The 21,291-nt window shown below is 41.6% G+C and overlaps 1 protein-coding gene across 5 annotated transcripts; it reads left to right on the top strand.

The window, feature by feature from the left end:
• Nucleotides 1-414: 414 nt before the first annotated feature.
• On the top strand, nucleotides 415-16,198 carry Zfp90 (ZFP90 zinc finger protein). 5 transcript variants are annotated; one of them, XM_087205090.1, is made up of 6 exons: nucleotides 460-592; nucleotides 788-861; nucleotides 2,664-2,666; nucleotides 6,952-7,138; nucleotides 7,430-7,525; nucleotides 12,412-14,428. In XM_087205090.1, the coding sequence occupies exons 2-6, from the start codon at nucleotides 820-822 to the stop codon at nucleotides 14,073-14,075; spliced, it is 1,992 nt and encodes a 663-aa protein (XP_087061216.1). In that variant the 5' UTR covers nucleotides 460-592; nucleotides 788-819; the 3' UTR covers nucleotides 14,076-14,428. The 5 variants fall into 5 exon arrangements, with proteins under 5 accessions (XP_012926983.2, XP_021112455.2, XP_087061216.1 ...); XM_013071529.3 differs by lacking the exon at nucleotides 2,664-2,666 and having other exon boundaries at nucleotides 415-543; nucleotides 788-852; nucleotides 7,012-7,138; nucleotides 12,412-16,198; XM_021256796.2 differs by lacking the exon at nucleotides 2,664-2,666 and having other exon boundaries at nucleotides 419-554; nucleotides 788-852; nucleotides 7,012-7,138; nucleotides 12,412-16,198.
• Nucleotides 16,199-21,291: the final 5,093 nt, after the last annotated feature.

The following is a 21,291-nucleotide window of genomic DNA, read 5'->3' as shown; positions in this document are numbered from 1 at the left end:
TGGACCTTATCTTGGTTCTTTTTCTCTGAATTAATATTAAATATTTCATGGAGTATCTTAGTTATTATAGTAGGTATTGTTCAGGGGGGTCTCAGAGAGTTCAAATCATTGATAGTGACCGACGGGTGGTCTCACTTCTGCAATTATCTTGTTCTATGTTTACGTTTTAGTCTTCTACCTGGTCCACTAGCACCTACGCCACCCCAATTTGTATGCCACCACCAGTGACATGACCGGGACACACAGGAGGCGCTCAGTCCAGCCTTCCTCTGCACTCATCCCGGTCCCCACCAGGCCACACAGCACCTCCGGAGACTGCCTTTGTAGGGCCCACGCGCGAGGGATTCTGGGAAGTGTAGTTCGCACGCACACGGTGCTGGAGCGAGGTTCCACGTGCGCAGGCGCACTTCTGGCTCTGGCCCGTCGCTGCGGCCATTGTGCGCCCCCCATTGCGACGGAGACCGCTTTGGGCATCTGGCCCTTCTGAAGAAAAGAAGCAAAAAGAAAGCCTGCGGAGCGGGAGGGGCCGATCCGAGGCCCTGGGTGTGCTGGAGGTCCCAAATCCGGAGCCCTCTGGAGGCAGTGTTTCCGAGTGCGCGGGTTGGCGCGGCACCTCCCGCGTTTGGGGGCCTCGCCCACCGCCCTGCGGCTGGGACTGGGCGTGGCCACAGGGGACCTGCGGGAGCAGCAGGCAGGGGCGGGGCCCGTGCTCCCAATCCTCTAGCTGCACAGTGACGGAGGGGGGCGGCGGTCGCATCCCAGTGAGCGCCCTCTTCTTTCTCCGCAGTCCCTGTCCCGGAGCCGCCCCACGAGTCAGGAATGGCCCCCAGGCGGCCCACCGCAGCACCTCAGGTGAGACGCGCGTTTGGATCCGGCGGGGGGCCCGGGACCTTTTGGGGACAGTTATTGTTCTTCACCTAGAGATACACAGTCTTGGCTCGATTGCCCCTCGGAGGCTCCTAACCACGTGAAACCCCAGCGTGTCCAGAGCTGGGCAGTGCGAGATTCTCAAGGGAGAGGAGGAGGGAATAGACCGCATCAGGGCAGTGCGATCTTGGGAGAGTAGCTAAGGTTGGATGTGTTGGAAGTGTCATTGCTGAGTCCAGAGTGCGGGACCACTTCTTTGAAATCTTGTCAATGAGGAGTGGAGAGGGTAAGGTGACAGGATAGAAAACTGTAGAGGAGAAAGAGAATATTGGTAAGTCTGGAGGGGAGAGACCCAGCTTCGGGGTCAGGGGCCATGAGAGACCTTAAGATTCAGAAGTTTGGTCAGTATGCCTAGGAAGAGGCTGGTGGTGGGCTTTCACGGGCAAGGATAACAAACCAGGACTGACTTCCCCTGAGGTTTTTATGTTCTTTACTGCTGTTTTGGTTTGTTTGTTTGGTTGGTTTTTTGTTTGTTTGTCTGTACTGGGGATTGAACCCATGGCCTTCACACTGAGCTACATCCCCATCTCTTTATTTTGAGACAGGTTCTCACTAAGTTGCCCAGGTGGGACTTGAACTTGTGATCCTCCTGCCTCAGCCTCCTAGCCCTTTTCTGCTTTAACAAAAATGTACAAGTGCACAACCCCAAAAGTCCAGCCTTCATCTTAATGAAGCTGATTTATGAGCCCGTTTATTTTTGTGGCACAGGGGGCATTTTTATACAGTCATTACAACTCTGAGGTTATCCATTGATTTACATGAAGTATTTCATTGAAAATATAAAATCTAGATGGTATCTGGATCTTTTAATCCATACTGTCTTTAAAGTTAAGAAAAAATTACAGGTGATAGTTGCTAGGTGTATGATACAATCGAGATCAATCCCAATAAAATGCTAGTAGTATTGAAAAGCAGTTAATAAATTAAACTTATATAATGTATAATGTATGTATGTATGTATATATATAAATATTTTTTAAACTACTTGTTTATAGGAGTTAATTACTTGTTTAAGGAATAAAGCAAGTAATGCTAGAGGAAGACAGTTGGTTTGAGGAGAGCCAGAGCAAATTACTGTCATTCTCACCTTTATACACAAAGTATTCCCTCAGAAGGCTGTGAGACTTGGGATGACTTAATACCTCATCTGGGGCAATGGTCGTTTCTGTTGCCTTTTTTAATGGTGAAAGTAGATAATGTGTTTTGAGTATTGACTTTTAGGGACCACATTAAACTTCACTTTTACAGCCATGTTTCCTAAGCACCCTGAGTCAGTTACATTGTTCTGGAATCATCTGATGGTTCTCTTGAGTTACCTAACACAAGCTGCAGGTGTCTGTCAGAGATGGACAGAACAGAATACCTGCCCTACAGTGGGACTTTTTAGATCGAAATTTCCCTTTGTCAGTAGTTCCCCTTCTCTGAGCATTGTCGTCAAGGGAGTGCAAAACTGAGTAATGAATCACGTGACTGTTGCCCTGGCTGACAGTTCAGTAGGGGTAAACAGGCAGAAGTATAGCACTAGGGAGTTACTCTGAGTTCAGAGAGGAGGCAGGAAATTCTCCCTGTGGGAAGAAATCAGTCCTTTGAATAAGTGCAAAGTCTAAGCAATAAAAATGAAGAGGTTAGGAATAGAGCTGACTTTCTGTGTCAGGAGAGACAAGAAGATGTGGGAACAGAATGTATTCAGGAAACCATTGTCCTCTGTGACAGCAGGTGGTGTGGGTTGCTGACAGTGGGTAGAAAAGAGTTTGGATTTCTTTTTGGCCTTGTAACTCATTCATTCATTTGTTTATGAGACAAGTCATTGAGACCTTATTATGTGTCAAGCAATTGTCTAGGCACCTGGGGAACTTTAGTGAACAAAATTTATAAGGCTGCTCTCATGGCGCTTGTATTCTAGAAACAGGAGACGGATGAATTCAATGTGTACAGTTTATATTATCCTAAAAGATGATAGCTTTAAGTGTAAAAAAAGATAAAAGAAATTGAGTGGCTAGGTGGGGAGCTTGTGATAGGGGTGCAGTTTTATTTGTTTGGTTTTTTTTTTTTTTGGTGCCGGGGATCAAACTTGGTCCTTGCGCTTGCGCAGCAAGCAGCGAAACCACTAGGCTAAATCCCCGGCCCTAGCGGTGCAGTTATAAATAGAATGGTCAGGGTACTGAAGCCTTATCCTTACTGAAATGGTGACATCTGAGCAGACTTAACAAGAACTGAAGGAGTCATGGATCCAGATGTCAGGGGAAGAACATGGTGGGAAGAGGGAACAGTCTCAGTATGTCTGGTATATTCAAGGAGCAGCAAAGAGGCAGCTTGAGCTGATAGTTTTGAGCAAGAAACTAGTGTGACTTTTTGTTAGATACAGATTACCATGCATGCTGAATCATATGGGAATGTTTGAAAGTTGGAGCTCCTTTGGAGAGGTGTTTTGATGAGTAGGACCTTCCCCCGAGTGTAGTTGATAAAGAGCTGGCTAAAGTAGAGGAAATGACAGTGATGGAGCATCATTAGGATTGTTAGCAGCTACATTTGTATTGTTGGCAGCTACATCTGTGTAAACACTCTGCATTCTTGTTCACCTTTTTTTTTTTTTCATTACACATGTACTACATTTTTAGTTAGGGAGAAGAATGGTATTTTCCATGAAGACCAGGTCTCATGGTATTTTACCTTGATAGAGAGGAAATGGGGAGGCATCAAAGCCTAGTCTCTGTTGACTTCAGATCCTAAGAGCTCTGTGGTTAGATCATCTCAAAGAACAGACCCAGTAAAACTTGTAAAACTTGGCTCAGGTCACCAACATTCCAATAGACATAATGCTCCTGGGTCACCAGGGTAGCATTAACCAAGCCTCTTGTTGAATCAGTCAGGATGTTAGTGATCAAGGACATCAGAGCACCTTGGTCCAGAGATCCTCTTTCCCAGCCTCCTCCTACACTGACCAGAGCTGGTGTTTAAGCCTCACTCAGAAACATCTTCCTTAGAGTAAGGTCACAGGCCCTTCTCCGTTCCCAGAGAGCCTGTGACAGCACTGTTTTCACATCCTGTGGGGTGGCATGCTTACCTACTTGTACCAGGCTTTGAGCACCTTTAGGACAGGGCTGTCCAACTTCTTTTGCCCTTGCTCCAGAGTAAACGTAAGGTGAGTGTGTATTGTATGAATGGACATTCAGAAGCACTTAACCCCAGCAGCAAATTTATACTTTCTGTTCCTAATATAGTAGAAATTATATCTTCCAGTTTCAATGACCCTAATTTTGTGATAAAATAATTTCATGAAGCAATGTTCCTTGCACTGAATAGTTTTAAAAAGTTTTGTCCTTAATGTTAAGTAAGATTATCCAAACCTGTTTCATTGAGACTGATTTCAAAAGTTAGAATCTTTCCTTGACTGTTGTCTTGTATTGCTTTTATTTTATTAAAATATACCTTACTGTGAGCATATATATAATATATATCTAAAAATGCTTTTCTTTTTCCTTTAAATTAACTTTTGTTTTAGACTTTTTCCCTCACAATCTGGGAAATTGAACCAGGTCTCACATTTGGTAGGCAAGTGCCCTACCACTGAGCTGTATTCTCATCTCTTTTTATTTTTTTTGAAACGTCTAAGTTGCTTAGGCTGGCTTCAAATGTGTTATCCTCCTACCTCAGCCACCCAAATAGCTGAGACTGCGGACATGGACCATGCACCAGTTTATTATAGACTTTTTTTTTAGCTTCAATATCTTTTTTTTTTTTTTTTTAATTGTGGTAAAATACACATAACATAAAATTTACAATCTTAACTTTCATGTATGTGTGTATGTGTTTTAACTGGGGATTGAACCTAGGGCCTTAGCACTGGCCCTGGCCTTGGCCTTTTTAAATTTTTTTTTTTTGGTACCGGGGATCGAACTTGGGACCTTGCAATTGTGAAGCAGGTGACAGCACCACTGAGCTAAATCCCTGGACCTGGCCTTTTTAAATTTTGAGACAGGTTTTCTCTCCATTGCCCAGGCTAAGCTCAAGCTTGTGATCCTCCTGCCTCTGCCTCCCAGAGTACTGGGATTACAGGTATATGGCACCATGTCTGGCTCTAACTTATAATTTTTTTAGCCTCAGAACCACTCCTTGTTTCCCTTCAGCAAGAACTACCCAAGGTTCGCTCATCAGATGTTTTTGGATTGCCTACTGTGTGCCAGGCAGTGTTTCTTAACCAGGGTCACACTTCAAAACCAGGAAACTGGTGCTTCCCGTGGGGTGCCAGTAGACTTCAGTGAGGAAATATAAAGAGAGTGCACACAATGACTGAGCTCAGTGCCTGGCCTATGGTGAATGTTCAGTAAATCTTCCTTGTTGAACTTATATCTTGAACCACCTGAGGAATTTTTTTTTTTTTGAGACAGGGTCTCAATATGCAGGCTAGCCTTGAACTCACTATGTAACTGAGGCTGTCCTTGAGCTCTCAGTGATCCTGCTGCCTCAGCCCCCTAAGTGCTGGGATTACAGGTGTGTACCACCACACCCAGCCCTGAGGAACTTTTAAAACATACTTTGTAGGGCCCTGCACTCTTGGACAATTTTTTTTTTGGTACCTGGGATTGAACTCGGGACCTTGTGCTTGCAAGGCAGGCGCCAGAACCACTGAGCTAAATCCCCGGCCCTATTCTTGGACAATTTTAAAGAGTTGCCCAGATAATCTGGACAATCTCAACGTGTTTGGTGTTGGCCATTCTGAAATGTAAAGGATTTTGAGAATTTCTTGAGCAAAAAAAAAAATGTAAATAGATGGCTGCAGTTTTTTGGTTTTTTTTTTTCTTTTTCTTTTTATGGTGGCTGCAGTTTTTGAGTGGAGATGTGGACCAAATGCTGAAGGGAGGACAAGGAGGATGGAGGATCTAGAAAACCTACAAAGGAAGGAAACCTTGAGCTGTTTCTAGAATGATGACTAGGAATTTTGGCTATAGAAAATACATTACGGGCAGAATAAAATATATGAAAGCAAGGAGACAGAAAAAAAAGAAAAAGAAAATGAAGTTGTCAGGGCCAAGAGTCCATGTGGCAGAAACATGAGGTCCATGACAGGAGGCAAAGTTTGAGAGAATGATTCCAAAACCTGGAGAGGATGGCCTGAGGTAGAGATCTAGAATAAACTAGGACAACACTGTCCAAAAGAAACAGAAGCTACACATGTGTAGTAATTTTAAATTGTCTAGTAGCAACAGTATACAAAATAACAGGTAAAATTAATTTTAGTAGTACATATTATTTAACCCAGCGTATCCAGAATATTATTTCTAGGTATAATCAGCATCTTTTAAGTACTACTACGGTATTTACCTTTTTTTTTTGGTACAAGTCTTTGAAATCTGGTGTGTATTTGATACTTGTCCTGAAAGCATGGTGTAGTCAAGGAATACCAAGATCAGCATGGCTAATTAGTGGCAGGAGAGCTTCAATTTTTTCTTAGTATAGTGGGATGCTGTTAGTTTTAGGTAGTAGGTATCTTGTGATACAACTGTAATGGATGACAGTGAAACAATAAGGTGAAATTATGTATCCACTATGGAAGGATCTTCCAGATACATAGTCAAATGTAAAAAGCAAGTTGTAGAACAATATATGATTGTTTCATAAAACAAGACTGAGTGGTGTGTGTGTGCACGTGTGTGCATGCGTAAAACGTGGATAAGAGACTCTTAAGTGTATAAACCAAAATGTTAAGAGTGATTATTTCTGGGACTGAATTTGTTTTGGAAACAAAGGAGGGCTATCAATTTTCACTCCCTACCATGTCTGGGTTTTGTGACAAAGGAGGTGAATGGGCAATGAGGAATTAGTGATTGTATAAAAAAGCTTGGCTTGGAAGCAGATGGGAAGGTAGGTAAGTGGGGACACAAGTTTGCAAGACAAATTGCCCCTCATAACTTCTCAACAGATACACTAGATCCTTTACAACTTTGTGTGAATGACTAGCATATATAACCCAACATTGCCCCCTCAGGAGAGCAAGCACATGATCACTGCTGATAGATCCCACAGTATGTTCCTAGTATTGCCATGGAAACATTGATGTTGTTGAGCAAGATTGTGATCCTGCAGGAATCAGTGACATTCAAAGATGTGGCTGTGGATTTCACCCGGGAAGAATGGCATCACGTGGACTCTGCCCAGAGAAGCTTGTACAGGGATGTGATGCTGGAGAACTACAGCCACCTGGTTTCTCTTGGTAAGGTCCACTTCTCTTGTTGCGCTCACAGCCTTGGTAACTGTGAGCAGGGTGCCTAGGGGCTAAAGCCTGTTCCTGTCTTTGGGAACTAGCTTTCTGGGGTTTTGTGCCTGCTCTTTAGGTGATAGGTCTTTATTTTGCAGAACCGGACATAGCCACTTTGATTGCATGACTCCTTAAGTTGCACCTTTCTTTTCCTTCAGAGTTCCCGAGGACCAAGACTAGTACTGACTTGTAGGAAGGTTCTTTGTCCACTTGCACCAACAATCTTGTGTATTTACCCACGAGCAGGATATCAAGTTTCCAAACCAGAGGTGATCTTCAAATTGGAGCAAGGAGAAGAGCCATGGATATCAGAGGGAGAAATCCAAAGGCCTTTCTGTTCAGGTAAATGAGTGCGATCTCACCTGTAGGAATCAGTGCGGACAGTGACACAGCTTGAGGGTGGTGCACCTTGAAGCGGCTGGCTGGGGAGCTCCTAAACCTGCCAAGGAAGCTGAACCCATCTTCTGAGTGACAGCTTTCCATTCCTCTGTTCTCCGGGAGAGTGCTCTGTTGTCAGTAGGTCTTAGAGAAAGTTACCCCTTTTTCTTCTCTAAAAGTAGCCTTTGCCCTGGCTCAGAATACCACTTTTGCTTATTTTGCATCCCTTACCTTGCTGGATTATTTTCTTCTCTGGTGTCTCACATTCCTTTCATTATGGAGAGAGGGCTTTTCTTATTCAGACATGAACTCCCATGTCTTCTTGTTTTGCCTTGCTGCTTTCACGGTTGGATGGCCCAGACTTGTAGGAAACAGTCCAGTCTTGATTTCCCTCCCTTTGTAACTTACCTTCAGACTCCTTTTCTTGACCTTAGTCCTGAAACACCTGTCTAGGGAGCAGCACCATCTTCTTGCCATATCATCTTTATGCTGGTTTGATCCATTGCCTCCTGGGAGGTTGAGGGGAGAATGGGATACCCACCATGTCCTTGAACTATCATCATCTCCCAGTCTTTTGCCTTGTGGAGGGCTTTTGGGCCTTAGGTCTGTGGTAGTCAGCTTTTCATCACTATAATGAAATGCTTGAGGCAATCAACTTATTAATAGAAAAGGTGTATTCTGGTTGACAGTTTTAGAGGTTCCAGGCTGTGATTGGTCAGCACTTTTGCTTTGGGCCTAGGGTGTGACAACATAGCAAGACATGATGGTAAAGGAAAACTTCTCACTTCACCAACCAAAAAGCAAGAGGGAAAGAGGCAGAGCCAGGGTCCCACCATCCCCGTTAAAGACACACACCCAGTGACCTAGGCCCTGCCTCATAAAGGTTCCACTACCTCCCAGTAGCACCTCCCTAGGGACCACACTTTTGACACATGGGCCTTTGGAGGGCATTTAACATCCAAGCTATGGTATGGTCTTTTCTTATTTTCCCCCTCTGTGAAGCTGCCCTCAGGAATCTGTCCTTCAACCTCTGCTTCTTTCTGTCTGTGTTACCTCCCTAAAAGGGTGACTGCCTTCTCATAGTTGCAACTCTTTATGCTGTAGACTTAGAAAACTCCCTGACTTAAACCCTGGCCACTTTTTTCTTCTCACAGGACCACCACTTGGAAGTTTCACAGAGCTCATATTAAATATATAAAACCTAAATTTATCCTCTTTCATCCCCAGGCAGCACATCTTGCTACCTTACCTATTACTCATTTCTGCCTTTTGTTATAGAAACCACTGGACTTGTAATCCTGAGGCTAGACACCATAATCAGTTTAGTCTTTTCCTTTCAACCCAGATTATTTTCTTCCTTTGAGAAGTTTCTTAGATTTTCCTGCATTCTAACTTCTGGTGGTAATATTCTAAACCAGGTGCTGAGCTTAGATTACTATAACTCCCAGGTGGATTTACTCATTCTTTGTTTCTTATAATCTATATTGGATAGTTTTTAAATTAGGATTTTATCCAGGTATAATTCACATACCCTAAGAGACAGCCTGCTTCCTCCTCCTCCTTTGACAGAGGGTCTCACTATATATTTCATGCTGGCCTTGAAATCACTGTGTAGCCCAAGCTGGCCTTGAGCTCATAATCCTCCTGCCTCAGCCTTCTAAGCACTGGAATTACAAGTGTGGGCCACCAAGCAAGAGTCACTCTTCTAAGGTGTACTCGTCATTGTTTTTGTGTGTGTATTACAGAGTTGTGCATACATCACTACTGTGTTGTTCCCTATGTCATGCAAAACATTAGAACTTTTTCATCACCCAAGCCAATTAAGAGTCATACCCAATTCCCCATTTCTCCCAGCCCCTGGCAACCATTCATCTGCTTTCTGTCTCTATGGATTTGCCTCTTTGGACATTTTGTATTACTTGAATCATATAACATATGACTGACTTTTTTCTCTTAACGTGATTTCAAGATTGATTCATGTTATAGCATGTATCAGTAATTTATTCCTTTTTACTGCTGAGTAATATTCTATTGTCTGGATATGCCACATTTTGTTTAAATTTATCAGTTGATGGAACATAATTGGATTTTAATATTTTATCTGCATAAATCACCCACTGCTGATAAAACCTTGCTATTACTCCCTGTACCTCATTATAAGAAATAGAAAATCCTTGATTTAAAGGTCTATTAGATCTTTCAGAATTACCTTGTGTTTCCTTAGATTGAACATCTTTTTTTTGTTTTCCTAAAGGTAGCATATAGTTTCCCTCACTACAGTCTTCCTGTCCAAAGCCATCTATTGTTTGAGTTCAAAAATCTATCTAATCCATGAAACCTAATATATATTAATATATTTATTTCTTTCCTGATCAGAAATACCAGTCATATCATCTCTACTATACAAACTCAAATTTAATTATATTTTGATATATTCTGTGTTGCAAAACACAGTCAGAAATTGATTTGATATGGCACCTGGCAGGGGAAGGAATTTTCTCATTCTTTTCACTTGACAAATTTTCACGAATGACCTACTGAGAAAGATTCTTAAAAAATATAGCTATGGGCTGTGGATTTAGCTCAGTGGTTTTGCCACCTGCTGCACAAGCGCAAGGACCAAGTTCGATCCCCGGTACCAAAAAAACAAAAAACAAAAAATATAGCCATGCACAGGGGCACAGGCCTGTGGTCCCAGCTACATGGGTGGCTGAGGCAGGAGGATCACAAATTCATTTCTTTTTTTTTGGTACCAGGGATCAAACTTGGCATCTTTTGCTTGCGAGGCAGGAGGTGGAACCACTGAGCTAAATCCCTGGCCCTGTAGGATCACAAATTCAAAGCCAGCATAGGGGACTTAGACCCTGTCTTAAAATAAAATGGACTGGAGATATAGCTCAGAGGTAGAGAACTTGTCTAGTATATGCAAGGCCCTGAGTTCATTCCCCAGTACCACAAGAAATCAAACCAAACAAACAGAAAAACAAAGCATTCTCTGCCCTATGAGTTTATAATTGATTCTTTTTTCAGAGTAAGGAATTTGGAGGTTTAGGGTCCCTTAATTGTTTTTTTCCCCTTAGAGCATTTTATGAAAAGTTTCAAATACATAGAAAAGTTGGGAAAAAATACAGAGGACACTGTATACATGCCACCAAGATTATAACATTTACTCTTTACAATTTGCTTTATCATATATCTTTTCATCTATCCATCAAACCGTTTTACTTGTTGAAACATCGCCAAGGAAGTTGGAGACAACAGTACATTTCACTTCTACACACATCATTACTGTTCAGTATTTTTGTAGTTGTTTTCTTTAAGAAAATGGTGCATACAATGAAAAATATACACCTCTTATATGTACCACTTAGTTGGTTTTGACAAATGCCTTCTTCTAACCCAAATTTCTATCAATATGCAACATTTCCATTGTTCCAGAAAGCTTCCTGCCTTCAGTTCTAAAGGTTACCATTCTTAGATGCTAGAAATAAATTAATTATCTGGTATTAATATTCTGAGGTTAAAAACAGACTTAGAGATACATTTATTAAGCAGACTGAAATAAATCCTTCTGGTTAAGAGATGTGATTAGTGTACAATCAGAGCTTAGACTAAAACCACAGTTGTAGTTAGTTGTAAATGAAAAGATGCCACCTGAAACACTTTTCTGAATTTGTATAGTCCCTGATCTCCAAGTATAATATTTTCAGTTAGATCATTGGCTATAGATTTTCTCCGCACTATTTGAAGACCTGGAAACTAAGAAGTTACTTTATTTATTTATTTTGCTTAAATTCTTTTATTGGTACATTTTAGGTATACAATACATTTACAGTTATCATTGGGAACTTGTACCTTTACGTAATGTATCTTAGTTCTTATTTTTTCCCCATTCCCCTGCCCTCCCTTCAACTACTCCACCCCTCCCTATTTACAAAAACTTTGTTTCCATTTTTTCCTTTTCTCATATTTTTTCCTTTCCCTTCTTTCCTTTCCCCTACTCTTCCCACTTCCCCTTCCCCTTTGCCCCTTTTCTTCCTATTTCACATTACCTATTATACGTTTTAGTCCTTATTTACACTTTCAGTTTCTCACACCAGAGAAACTATTTGGTATTTACACACGTGTGTCCTATTTATTTCACTTAAGAGTATGGCCTCAGTGTGCATCCATTTAGCTATAAATGACTAGTTTCTCATTTTTTATGGCTGAGTAGTACTCCCTTTTATAAAAAAAAACCCACATCTTCTTTACCCAGCCTCAGAAGTTATTTTAAAGATAAGGTGGCATGGTGGCACAAAGCTGTAATACCAGCATTCTGAGAAACTGCTGCAAGAGGATCTCAGTTTGAGCCCAGCTTGAGCAACTCAGTGACTTAATGAGACCCTCTCTCAAAACATAAAAAGAGCAAGGGATGCCGCTCAGTGCAAGGGCCCTAGGTTCATCCCAGAACAATTTTTTTTAAAGGTAGATTTTGTGGGAGATTTTGTAAAATGGACAAGAGGTATGGAAATCAGATAGGATCCTGCAAAATGCCCTGTGATCCTACCTATTCCAGTAGTATCTATGCCTGTACTCTCATGCTCACTTCTACCCTTGTTCCCTAACAAGCCCACCTATGTGGGCTTTCCTAGTTCTCTGGACTTTCAGCATACTCTGGATCTGCAGTCTTCACTATCACCTCTCCATACTAGTCCTTCCTGTATTTTGGTCTTCTCCACAGGTTACAGGACTAATTTCAAAACATAGTCATGTATAATTTATTCTTCTTTCATTTCTTCATTGCTGTTGTAGCAGTTTGTTTCAATAGGAAGGAATAGGGAACTTTTGCGCTTTGCATTTCTTTTCAGACTGGAAGACAAGGCCAGAAGCTAAATCATCAAAGCTGCAACACAGCACATCTGAAGTATCCCCTAGCACAGATGATTTCTCACATGTCACATTAGAAGATGCCTGGGATATTAGTAGCCAGCTAGAGAGGCAGCAAAAAAATTGGAGGAGATATCTGGGGCCAGAAGTATCTACACAGAAGAAAATAACCACCCCAGAGGAAAATTTTGAGCAAAATAAATTTGGTGAAAACTCTAGATTGAACATAGACTTGATTCCACAACTGAACATTCCTTCAAGAATAAGGCCTAGTGAATATGGAACACTTGGAAACAATTTGGGACATAATTCAGACTTACTTAATCAAAATAATATCCTTGCAAAAAAGAAGCCCTATAAATGTAATAAATGTAGAAAAGCCTTTATTCATAGATCATCACTTAATAAACATGAGAAAACTCATAAAGGAGAAGACACATTCCCTAATGGTACAGGTCAGGGAATTTATCCTGGCAAGAAGCACCATGAATGTACTGACTGTGGGAAAACTTTCCTCTGGAAGACACAGCTTACTGAGCATCAGAGGATTCACACTGGAGAAAAACCCTTTGAGTGCAATGTGTGTGGAAAAGCCTTCAGGCATAGCTCATCCCTAGGTCAGCATGAGAATGCTCATACAGGAGAGAAACCCTATCAGTGCAGTCTCTGTGGGAAAGCCTTCCAACGCAGCTCCTCCCTTGTCCAACACCAGAGAATTCACACTGGAGAGAAGCCCTATCGATGTAATCTTTGTGGGAGGTCCTTTAGGCATGGCACATCCCTTACTCAACATGAGGTCACACACAGTGGAGAGAAGCCCTTCCAGTGTAAGGAATGTGGGAAAGCTTTTAGTCGATGTTCTTCTCTTGTCCAACATGAGAGGACTCATACTGGAGAGAAACCTTTTGAATGTAGCATATGTGGAAGGGCTTTTGGTCAGAGCCCATCCCTTTATAAACACATGAGGATTCATAAAAGAGGAAAACCTTACCAAAGCAATAACTACAGCATAGATTTTAAGCACAGCTCTTCTCTTACTCAAGAAGAAAGTACACTGTCTGAAGTAAAATCCTACCATTGTAATGACTGTGGGGAAGACTTCAGTCACATTACAGACTTTACTAACCATCAGAGGATTCATACTGGAGAGAATCCCTATGATTGTGAGCAGGCCTTTAGTCAACAATCTATTTCTCATCCTGGAGAGAAACCCTATCAATGTAATGTATGTGGAAAGGCTTTCAAAAGGAGTACAAGTTTCATAGAGCATCACAGAATTCATACAGGTGAGAAGCCCTATGAATGTAATGAATGTGGAGAGGCCTTCAGTCGACGCTCATCACTTACTCAACATGAGAGAACCCACACTGGAGAGAAACCCTATGAATGTATTGACTGTGGAAAAGCTTTCAGTCAGAGTTCATCCCTTATTCAGCATGAGAGAACTCACACTGGAGAGAAACCCTATGAATGTAATGAATGTGGGCGTGCATTCCGTAAGAAAACCAATCTGCATGATCATCAAAGAATTCATACTGGAGAAAAACCTTACTCTTGTAAGGATTGTGGGAAGAATTTCAGTCGAAGCTCAGCTCTTACTAAACACCAGAGAATTCATACAAGAAGTAAACTGCAGGAACCCTAAAATTAAAGAATATGTAGAAAATAATGTTCCAGTTCAGTATCAGAGGATTCTTACTGGAGAGAAAGTCTGAGAATGTAATTGTGTGTTTGTATGTTGCGTGTGGAGAAATTGTGCCACTGGACTTTTTTTTTTAATAAGTTAAAAGCCACATTCTTAACCTGATTACAGGCTTTTATAAAAAGTACAGACAACATATGTAGCTATTTGGAAATGATATGCCTATATATTGGACTTTACAAAGCTTCCAAATATAGGTATGCAGGAGATCACCAACTTTTGACAGCTTGATGTGTAACTCTCACTGTTTACAGCCTTTTAAAAAATAAATAAAATTCCTACAATAAAGACCAAAATTCATTTTAAACATTGTTTGACAATTACACTCAACTTCTACATGAATTTCTTCATGGAAACCAATTCCATCTCCAGGAATTCACTATTCAAAGAATTAGATCAACTGATGCAACCACTTTATTATGCAGATGAATAGGACTGAAAGCCAAAGATTTGAAGTGGTTTGCACAGTATGGTGCAGCCTATAATGGCACAGCTGGGTGGAGAAAGGTTTTGTGGATCTTTGGCCTATAGTATTGCTGCCTAAAATGTATTTTGGAATTTAGAGGGTTCTAAGTAAATGTTAAATAAGCCAGATACCCAGACATTTAATAGGCACCCATGGGTTGGACACATTGGAATTCATAAAAGCCTAAGAGGCAGCAAAATATATACAGATTTGTCACAGACTCATTCAAAGATATTTGTTAGAGGCTTATAAGCCAAAATATTAATGGAAACTGTAATAATTGATCTACTGATGACTTTTTCCCTTTCCCAGTTATAATTTTACTTTCTGCAAACATGTCAGTTTTATAGAACTACGAAGTTTTTTTCAAATTGTACTTTTAATGGGACTTCCATGAAAAAATACTGCCCTAACCTTCCTATATCAGATCAATGGGAAAAGAACAGAAAACTAAGCAAATTGTTTCCTAAATTAGTTTTGTTATAGAGAAGTATAAATTCAATTGCCCATTCCAATAAATTCTATCTTTGACTTGGTTTAGAGAAACAGCATGTTTAGGCTTATATTATGTGTGAAGAAAATATGTATCCACTAAAAAACAAAACTTGTCTTACCTCCATGGTTCTTTTCCATCAGTAAAGCATGAACTTAAGTTTCAGTGGCCCACTTTAATCCTTAATGTCCCCTAGTGCTTCCTATGAGCTACCCTAAAGGAATTTCCGGAACTTTTGTTCGTTCAGCAACAGTACAAATTTGGAAACAATGGTGGATATTGATCCCTTGCATGCAAGAGCCACGCCTCCACACACTTAAGTTTTCCCAGCCCTAATGATTCTCAGGAAGGGGAATATGAATAATGTTGATGGTCAGCCTTTCCTACTGGCTTCTTTGCATTCCAGATAGTGGAATCCACTGCCCTTCTCTTATCCTAGATGGCATGAGGTAGCTCTCAAGCATTCATCATTTGGCGGGGGGGGGCATGGATAAATATGCATGGGAGCTGAAATGTGGTATGTATAGCCTAAAAAGTCTTTCACCTGTGAATCAAGATGGATAGCATATTCCAGAGCAGATCTGTCCTTCCAAGATGTTAGCCATTAAAAAGAAAGCCTTGTTTATGATGCTCCATGCTTAGCACACATGTCACAGCCATGTTCTTGTGTTTTGATACATAGTTTGACAACACATGATTCTAGTCAGGTCCTCCCCTACTGAGTGGCTATAGTACCTGTCAGGAACTTGTTGCTGATTGGGGAATCCCTGTAGTGAACTACTTGGAGGGGATGGCATGAATTGAGATCAATTGAGTGCTGACCCATTGTTATTGAAATTTGTAAAAATTTGGTTCCACAAAACCTAAAAGAGACCCCTGGTTGTGTGTGTGTGTAGCCTGGCCTTGATCCCAACCACCACTCAGAATCTCAGCACACCTTCATTGACAGAGAGGGAGCCATGACGAATGTGTGACTTATTGAGCAGAGGCTTTCCTAGTACCAACAATCATGCACTGTGCACTTCGGAAGACAGCCTTTTAGGGCTACGTGAGATGTATCCTTGTAACATCATTGTATTCTTTCAATAAATGGCCTTCTGAGTTGAATAGGAGTCAGTTTGTCTTTTTCAATTTTCAGAATTTGGCTAAGGTTAAAGGATGGCACATGAAGCAGGTGAGATTTACTGGTAAATTCCTCACAGCCAGGTAAGTTAATAATATCTGCTGTTTCTTTGTTCCTTGGGTGAATGACATTTTTCTGTTTCACTTCTGTCATTTAGGTTTTCTTTACTCTTAGTTGGAGGTGCTATGGTAGCTCTTGTTTTTGGCCAGTGTTTTCTTCTTTCTCTTGTAACAGTCCCTGCTACACTGACCACAGAAACAGAAGTCACAGTGTCCCCAGGGCACCAGCATGTTTCTAGGGGTAGTCATGTGACCTGGTTCAGTCAATCAGTTCTTTGCAAGAATTTTCAAAGTAGAACTATGAGGGGAAATTTGGGGGTTTCTGGGGTGGAGAGGTGGAAGCCTAGAGCTTCCTAGAGCCTGCTTTATTACCAGAGATTGGGGATCTTTTGTAATTGGAGAGAATGGGTATTCTGGTTTCTATTCTCTGAGATTCCTTGGGTCTGCCTTAATTTCTACTGTTCTCTGGGATTCAGTGAGTTCCCCACTATCCATTTTGCTTAAGCTAATTTTTAAATTTCTGTTGCTTGTATTAAATAAACCTTTAAGAGAATGGCCATTTCTCTTTGCTTCTAGTGCTGTCACCACAGCCCAAATCACCATCACCATCTCTGTTCCAGATTTTTGCAACAGCCTCCTAATCAGTCTCTCTCCTTCCATTCTTGCTTCTCTATGTTCTCAGTTTAGCAGCTGGAATAATATCATTAAAATCTAAGATCAGATCACTCATCTGCTTACAACTCTCTAATAGCTCCATTTCCCACAATAAATCTAAAGTAAAAGCCTTACTTGGGATTGGTACTTTCCACTGCCAGGCATTATCTGACTTGCCTCTTGCCTCTCCCATTCATTCATTCATTCATTCATTTATTTATTTATTTATTTGCATAACAGAGGATCAAACTCAGGATCTTTTGCCTGCCAGGCAGGCGCTGGCGCCACTGAGCTAAACCTCTGGCCCTCTCTTTTCTTCTTGATCACTCTGGTCCAGGGCTGCTGGCTCCCTGCAGTAGCTTACATAGGCCCAGCCAGCTTCCACTTCAAAGCCTTCACATTTGCTCTTCCTCTTCCCCTTTTAGATCATTGCTCAAATGTTTTCTCAGAAAAGAACACTTCTTTGATCACTCTACAAAATAGCAGACCCCCTCTGTGGCAGGCCCCAGCTCACCTTCCAGCTTTACTTTTTTCTGCAACACCTGCTGTCACCTGACAAGCTGTGTATTTTACCTGTTTGTTCTATGTTCCTTCCTTAGAATGTAAGCTCTGTAAGACTAGAGGGAGATTTGGGGTGGAGCTACATATTATTGAAGTATAACAATGCAGAAAAGTGCACAAATAGCAAGTAAACAGCTTAATGATTGAGAGCAGGAACTTTTATGTTTCTTATTCAGTGCTGTGTCCTGAATACAAGAAATACTCAAATATTTAATGAATGGTTGAACTGGATTTACACATGTTAACAGGCTGGAATATTGAAAATTGCAGAAGAATACATACAATGCAATATAACTTTTTAAAATGCATATACATGGATTTGGGGATTTTTTGGACTTGTATGAAGAAAAAATAGGAAAGTATTAAAATACTAGCTTCAAGGGAGTAGTTTCCTATGCAGGTAGAGGGCAGGGGAGTGGGTAGGAGTAAAAGAAGGCTTAAACTGTCACATTTTGTTTCTTAAAAAGCAAATATGGCAAATTTGCAAAAAGATGATGCATAAGTATTCACTGGATGTGCTTCTCTGAAATTTTAAACCCTGTCAAGGTTAAAATCTGCCTCCTTGCTCTTAGATGTACCTTCACCTTACAAGGCCACTTGCTTGGTTCCCCTTAGGACATGAGCCCAGATAACTTGTGCATCCAGCATACCTGAAGGAGTTAGGAGAAGTAATAATAGACATCCATGTTCCCAAGAGTGAGAAGTTGATCCAAGCTCAAAGGAAAAAAAAGATATCGGCACTGTCATGCTCAAGCAAAGCATTCCCACTCCCAAGAAGAAGGGAAGGGCAGGGAGCAGAGGGCCTCCTGTAGATAAGGAACATAAGTGACTCTGTGCCAGAGTTGGTGTAAAATACTGCTTTTTTTTTTTTTGGTACTGGGGATTGGACTTGGGTCCTTTCACTTGCGCAGCAGGTGGCAAAACCACTGAGCTAAATCCCCAGCCCAAATCTCTCCTTTAAAAATCAGTGAAAGTGGGTTGGGGATTTAGCTCAGTGGTTCTGCTGCCTGCCTCACAAGCACAAGGACCCAAGTTCAATTCCCGAACTTAAAAAAAAAAAATCAGTGAAAGTCCTGTGATTTTTGAAAAACACTTTTTGACACATTTTAGTAGAAGTGGGAACCAAAATTTGGGCCCGAACTATAAATAATATTTGATTTATGTGAACAGATACTAATTGTAATTGTTTTGATTTACTATATGGACTAAGAAACTAGCAATGAGCTTTTATTCTTGAATTTTAATGTCCAGTTTCCAAAGTTAGAGTTGTCACAGCATTTTGACAGGGACTTTTGTGCTGGCTTGGAGTTGCTGATAAAGCCCCAAAGGAAAAGAAGCTATGATGTTTCCTTGCATTCTAAAGGATACCAGAAAGACCTGGCACTGTTCACAGGGCTCACTAGGAGGTGTGAGATTTGCATAACCACTCCATCCTCAGCCCCTATGAACATGGTACCATGTAACAAGGTTCTGGTCAAGGGAAAAGGTGCCTCATATTCCTGGGGTGAGGCCTCTGCCCCTCCCCATGGGGCTGCAGCACTCAGGTACCAAGAACGACTGGAGATACTGCGGCATCTGAAAGCACCGGGTACTTGGCATCTCCATATCTGACAAAATCACAGGTCCATTTCAGGGCTCCCATCTGGAGTTCTTCAGAAAGCTTTATGTGTGTTCCCTACAGTGTATGTTGGGGTGAAGGGTGACAATGAATTGAACAGAAACAGATGCTTGAAACTGGAGATTTTGAAAGGGTGACTGCTTGTGTAGCCCCTAGTAGCCAAGTGTGAAGCCCTGTAAGGGTCCTCATTTGTGTTGTGTCTGCAAAGAAAAAGGATGCCATAGTCCATTCCCTCCATTCTTTGCTGCCAGAGATTACCAGACAGGATTTTAGTCATTTCTGCGAGGCAAGCAGAGGCACCACTGAGCTAAATCCCCGGCCTAGTCATTTCTGGAATCAGAGTCCATAGAGAGTAATTGATGGGTCCAAACCCAGCCCCTTGAGAATGAAAGGGAGCTAACCAGAGGGAAAGCTCAGACTGTGCTAAAGAACCTGGAAGTGTTTACCCTGTGCCTGGAGCTCACTTGAAGGAGGAAGGAGGACCGGAAGGCAGGAGCAGTAGGGCTGTGTGCCAGTGGCTGCCCTACCAAACTAGAGAATAACTCACCTGGAGAGGAGAGAAGGGTTAGAGGTGAGAACTGCATGGGGCCAAAGGGGAAACTAGGCTGCCCTGCTATGAATCAGTAGGGGGCTAGGGTGGGGAGGAGTGTGGGAGTAGAATTGGGCAGGCCAAGGGCCTCAGGTGGAACAAGACTAACACAACCAGATGGGGCACCAGAGGGTCCTGCCCTGCATGATCACTAACACCACTTCTCCCCTCTGTCTCCTTTCTGGCCCCAACCTACCTGTCATGAGCTTGGTCTGGGGATCTCTGAGGCTGAAATAAGGAACTTAACCCACCCCTTTAAAACAAGTATGTAGGCTTGCTGGCTACTCTTGTCACAAAAAAGAATGTTTACAATGCATTAGTTTAAAAAGGCATAGAAAAGATTTATTAGAGGATGATACAGGGCACACCTAAGAGCGGAGTGTGGGTGTTTAAAAGAAATGAGGCACAAGTTATAAGCCTGGCTAGGTCACATTTAAAGGCTATTTTTGATATGGGTGATGGTTGTGTATTCTCACTGCCTGCCAGATTACAGTGCAAGCCATCTACATGGATTTGAAGTGGAGATAGGAAATAAGACATATGTCTCCAGTGCACCTGCTTTTGCAATTGCAGATAAATTGAGCCATGTGAAATTGGGAAAGCAGAGAAACTCCAGGGTCACCATATCTCCTCTCTGAAAAAGTGTGGCTTTTCCTGAGGAAATCAAAAGTTTCAACTCCCCCAAAACAGGGCCTTAAAGAAATAGACACCCTCTCCTATCTGCTCTCTTTCCCTTTCCTGGGACCATCGGGTTCTACACAGGCAGACTGGAGGGAGAATAGTGAAGCTTTAAGTGAGGGTTTAAACTTCTGGTAGTGGTAGCCTAAATTAGGACTACATTTCCCACCAAAAATAGGATGAGTAAAATGTTCCTAATTAACCCCCCCCCCCCGCAAAACTAACTAGAGTGAAAAATTAGGGATCAAACTTTGGGAGAAGCAAGAAACAATTCCCAGCTCTGAAAACTGCTTTTGCCCGAAGGTTCGCTGATGAAAATCACCTGTGAAACCTAGCTGTGATGTTAGTGAACTTTGCCCCTGTTTGAACTGGGGCCCCGAATGAAGACAGCATCAGGAATACTTGGATTGGAGAAAAATAAGTCCTGACAAACTGAGGTCCTTGGAAGTATCCAGAACTTCACCCTGGAACTCTTGTTAAATGTTCAACAGAGTAGTGATGTGCTAAGGTGCCTGAAAGAAATAAAATTGAAATGATCCTTTAAAAAAGCTGTTACCAGACCTCAAAGTATACTCCCTTTTAAGAAAAGGTCCAGGGCCGGGGATTTATTTAGCTCAGTGTTTCCACTGCCTGCCTCACAACCACAAGGTCCTGAATTCAATCCCCAGTACCAAAAAAGAAAAAAGAAAAAAAGAAAATGCCCAGCACACTCTCAGAAATAACAAGATAATACAAGGAAGTCACTTGAGAAATAACATGCATTTAAACATGAAAGAAGAATTAATGTAGATGAGAAAAAAACTGTATAGAAACTTGGTAAGAAGGCCAAGTTTAATCAGATTAATCAAAAAGGGGGGAAATTATAAGGAATACTTGAAGAGCTAATCACTGAGACTATTGCAGAATTGATGAAAGACA

Source organism: Heterocephalus glaber, unplaced genomic scaffold (genome assembly GCF_053883595.1).
Source record: "Heterocephalus glaber isolate CG9 unplaced genomic scaffold, H.glaber_assembly_v1.0 deba00000071, whole genome shotgun sequence".
Classification (NCBI taxonomy): Eukaryota; Metazoa; Chordata; class Mammalia; order Rodentia; family Bathyergidae; genus Heterocephalus; species Heterocephalus glaber.
This window is presented reverse-complemented; position numbering and strand designations above follow the sequence as displayed.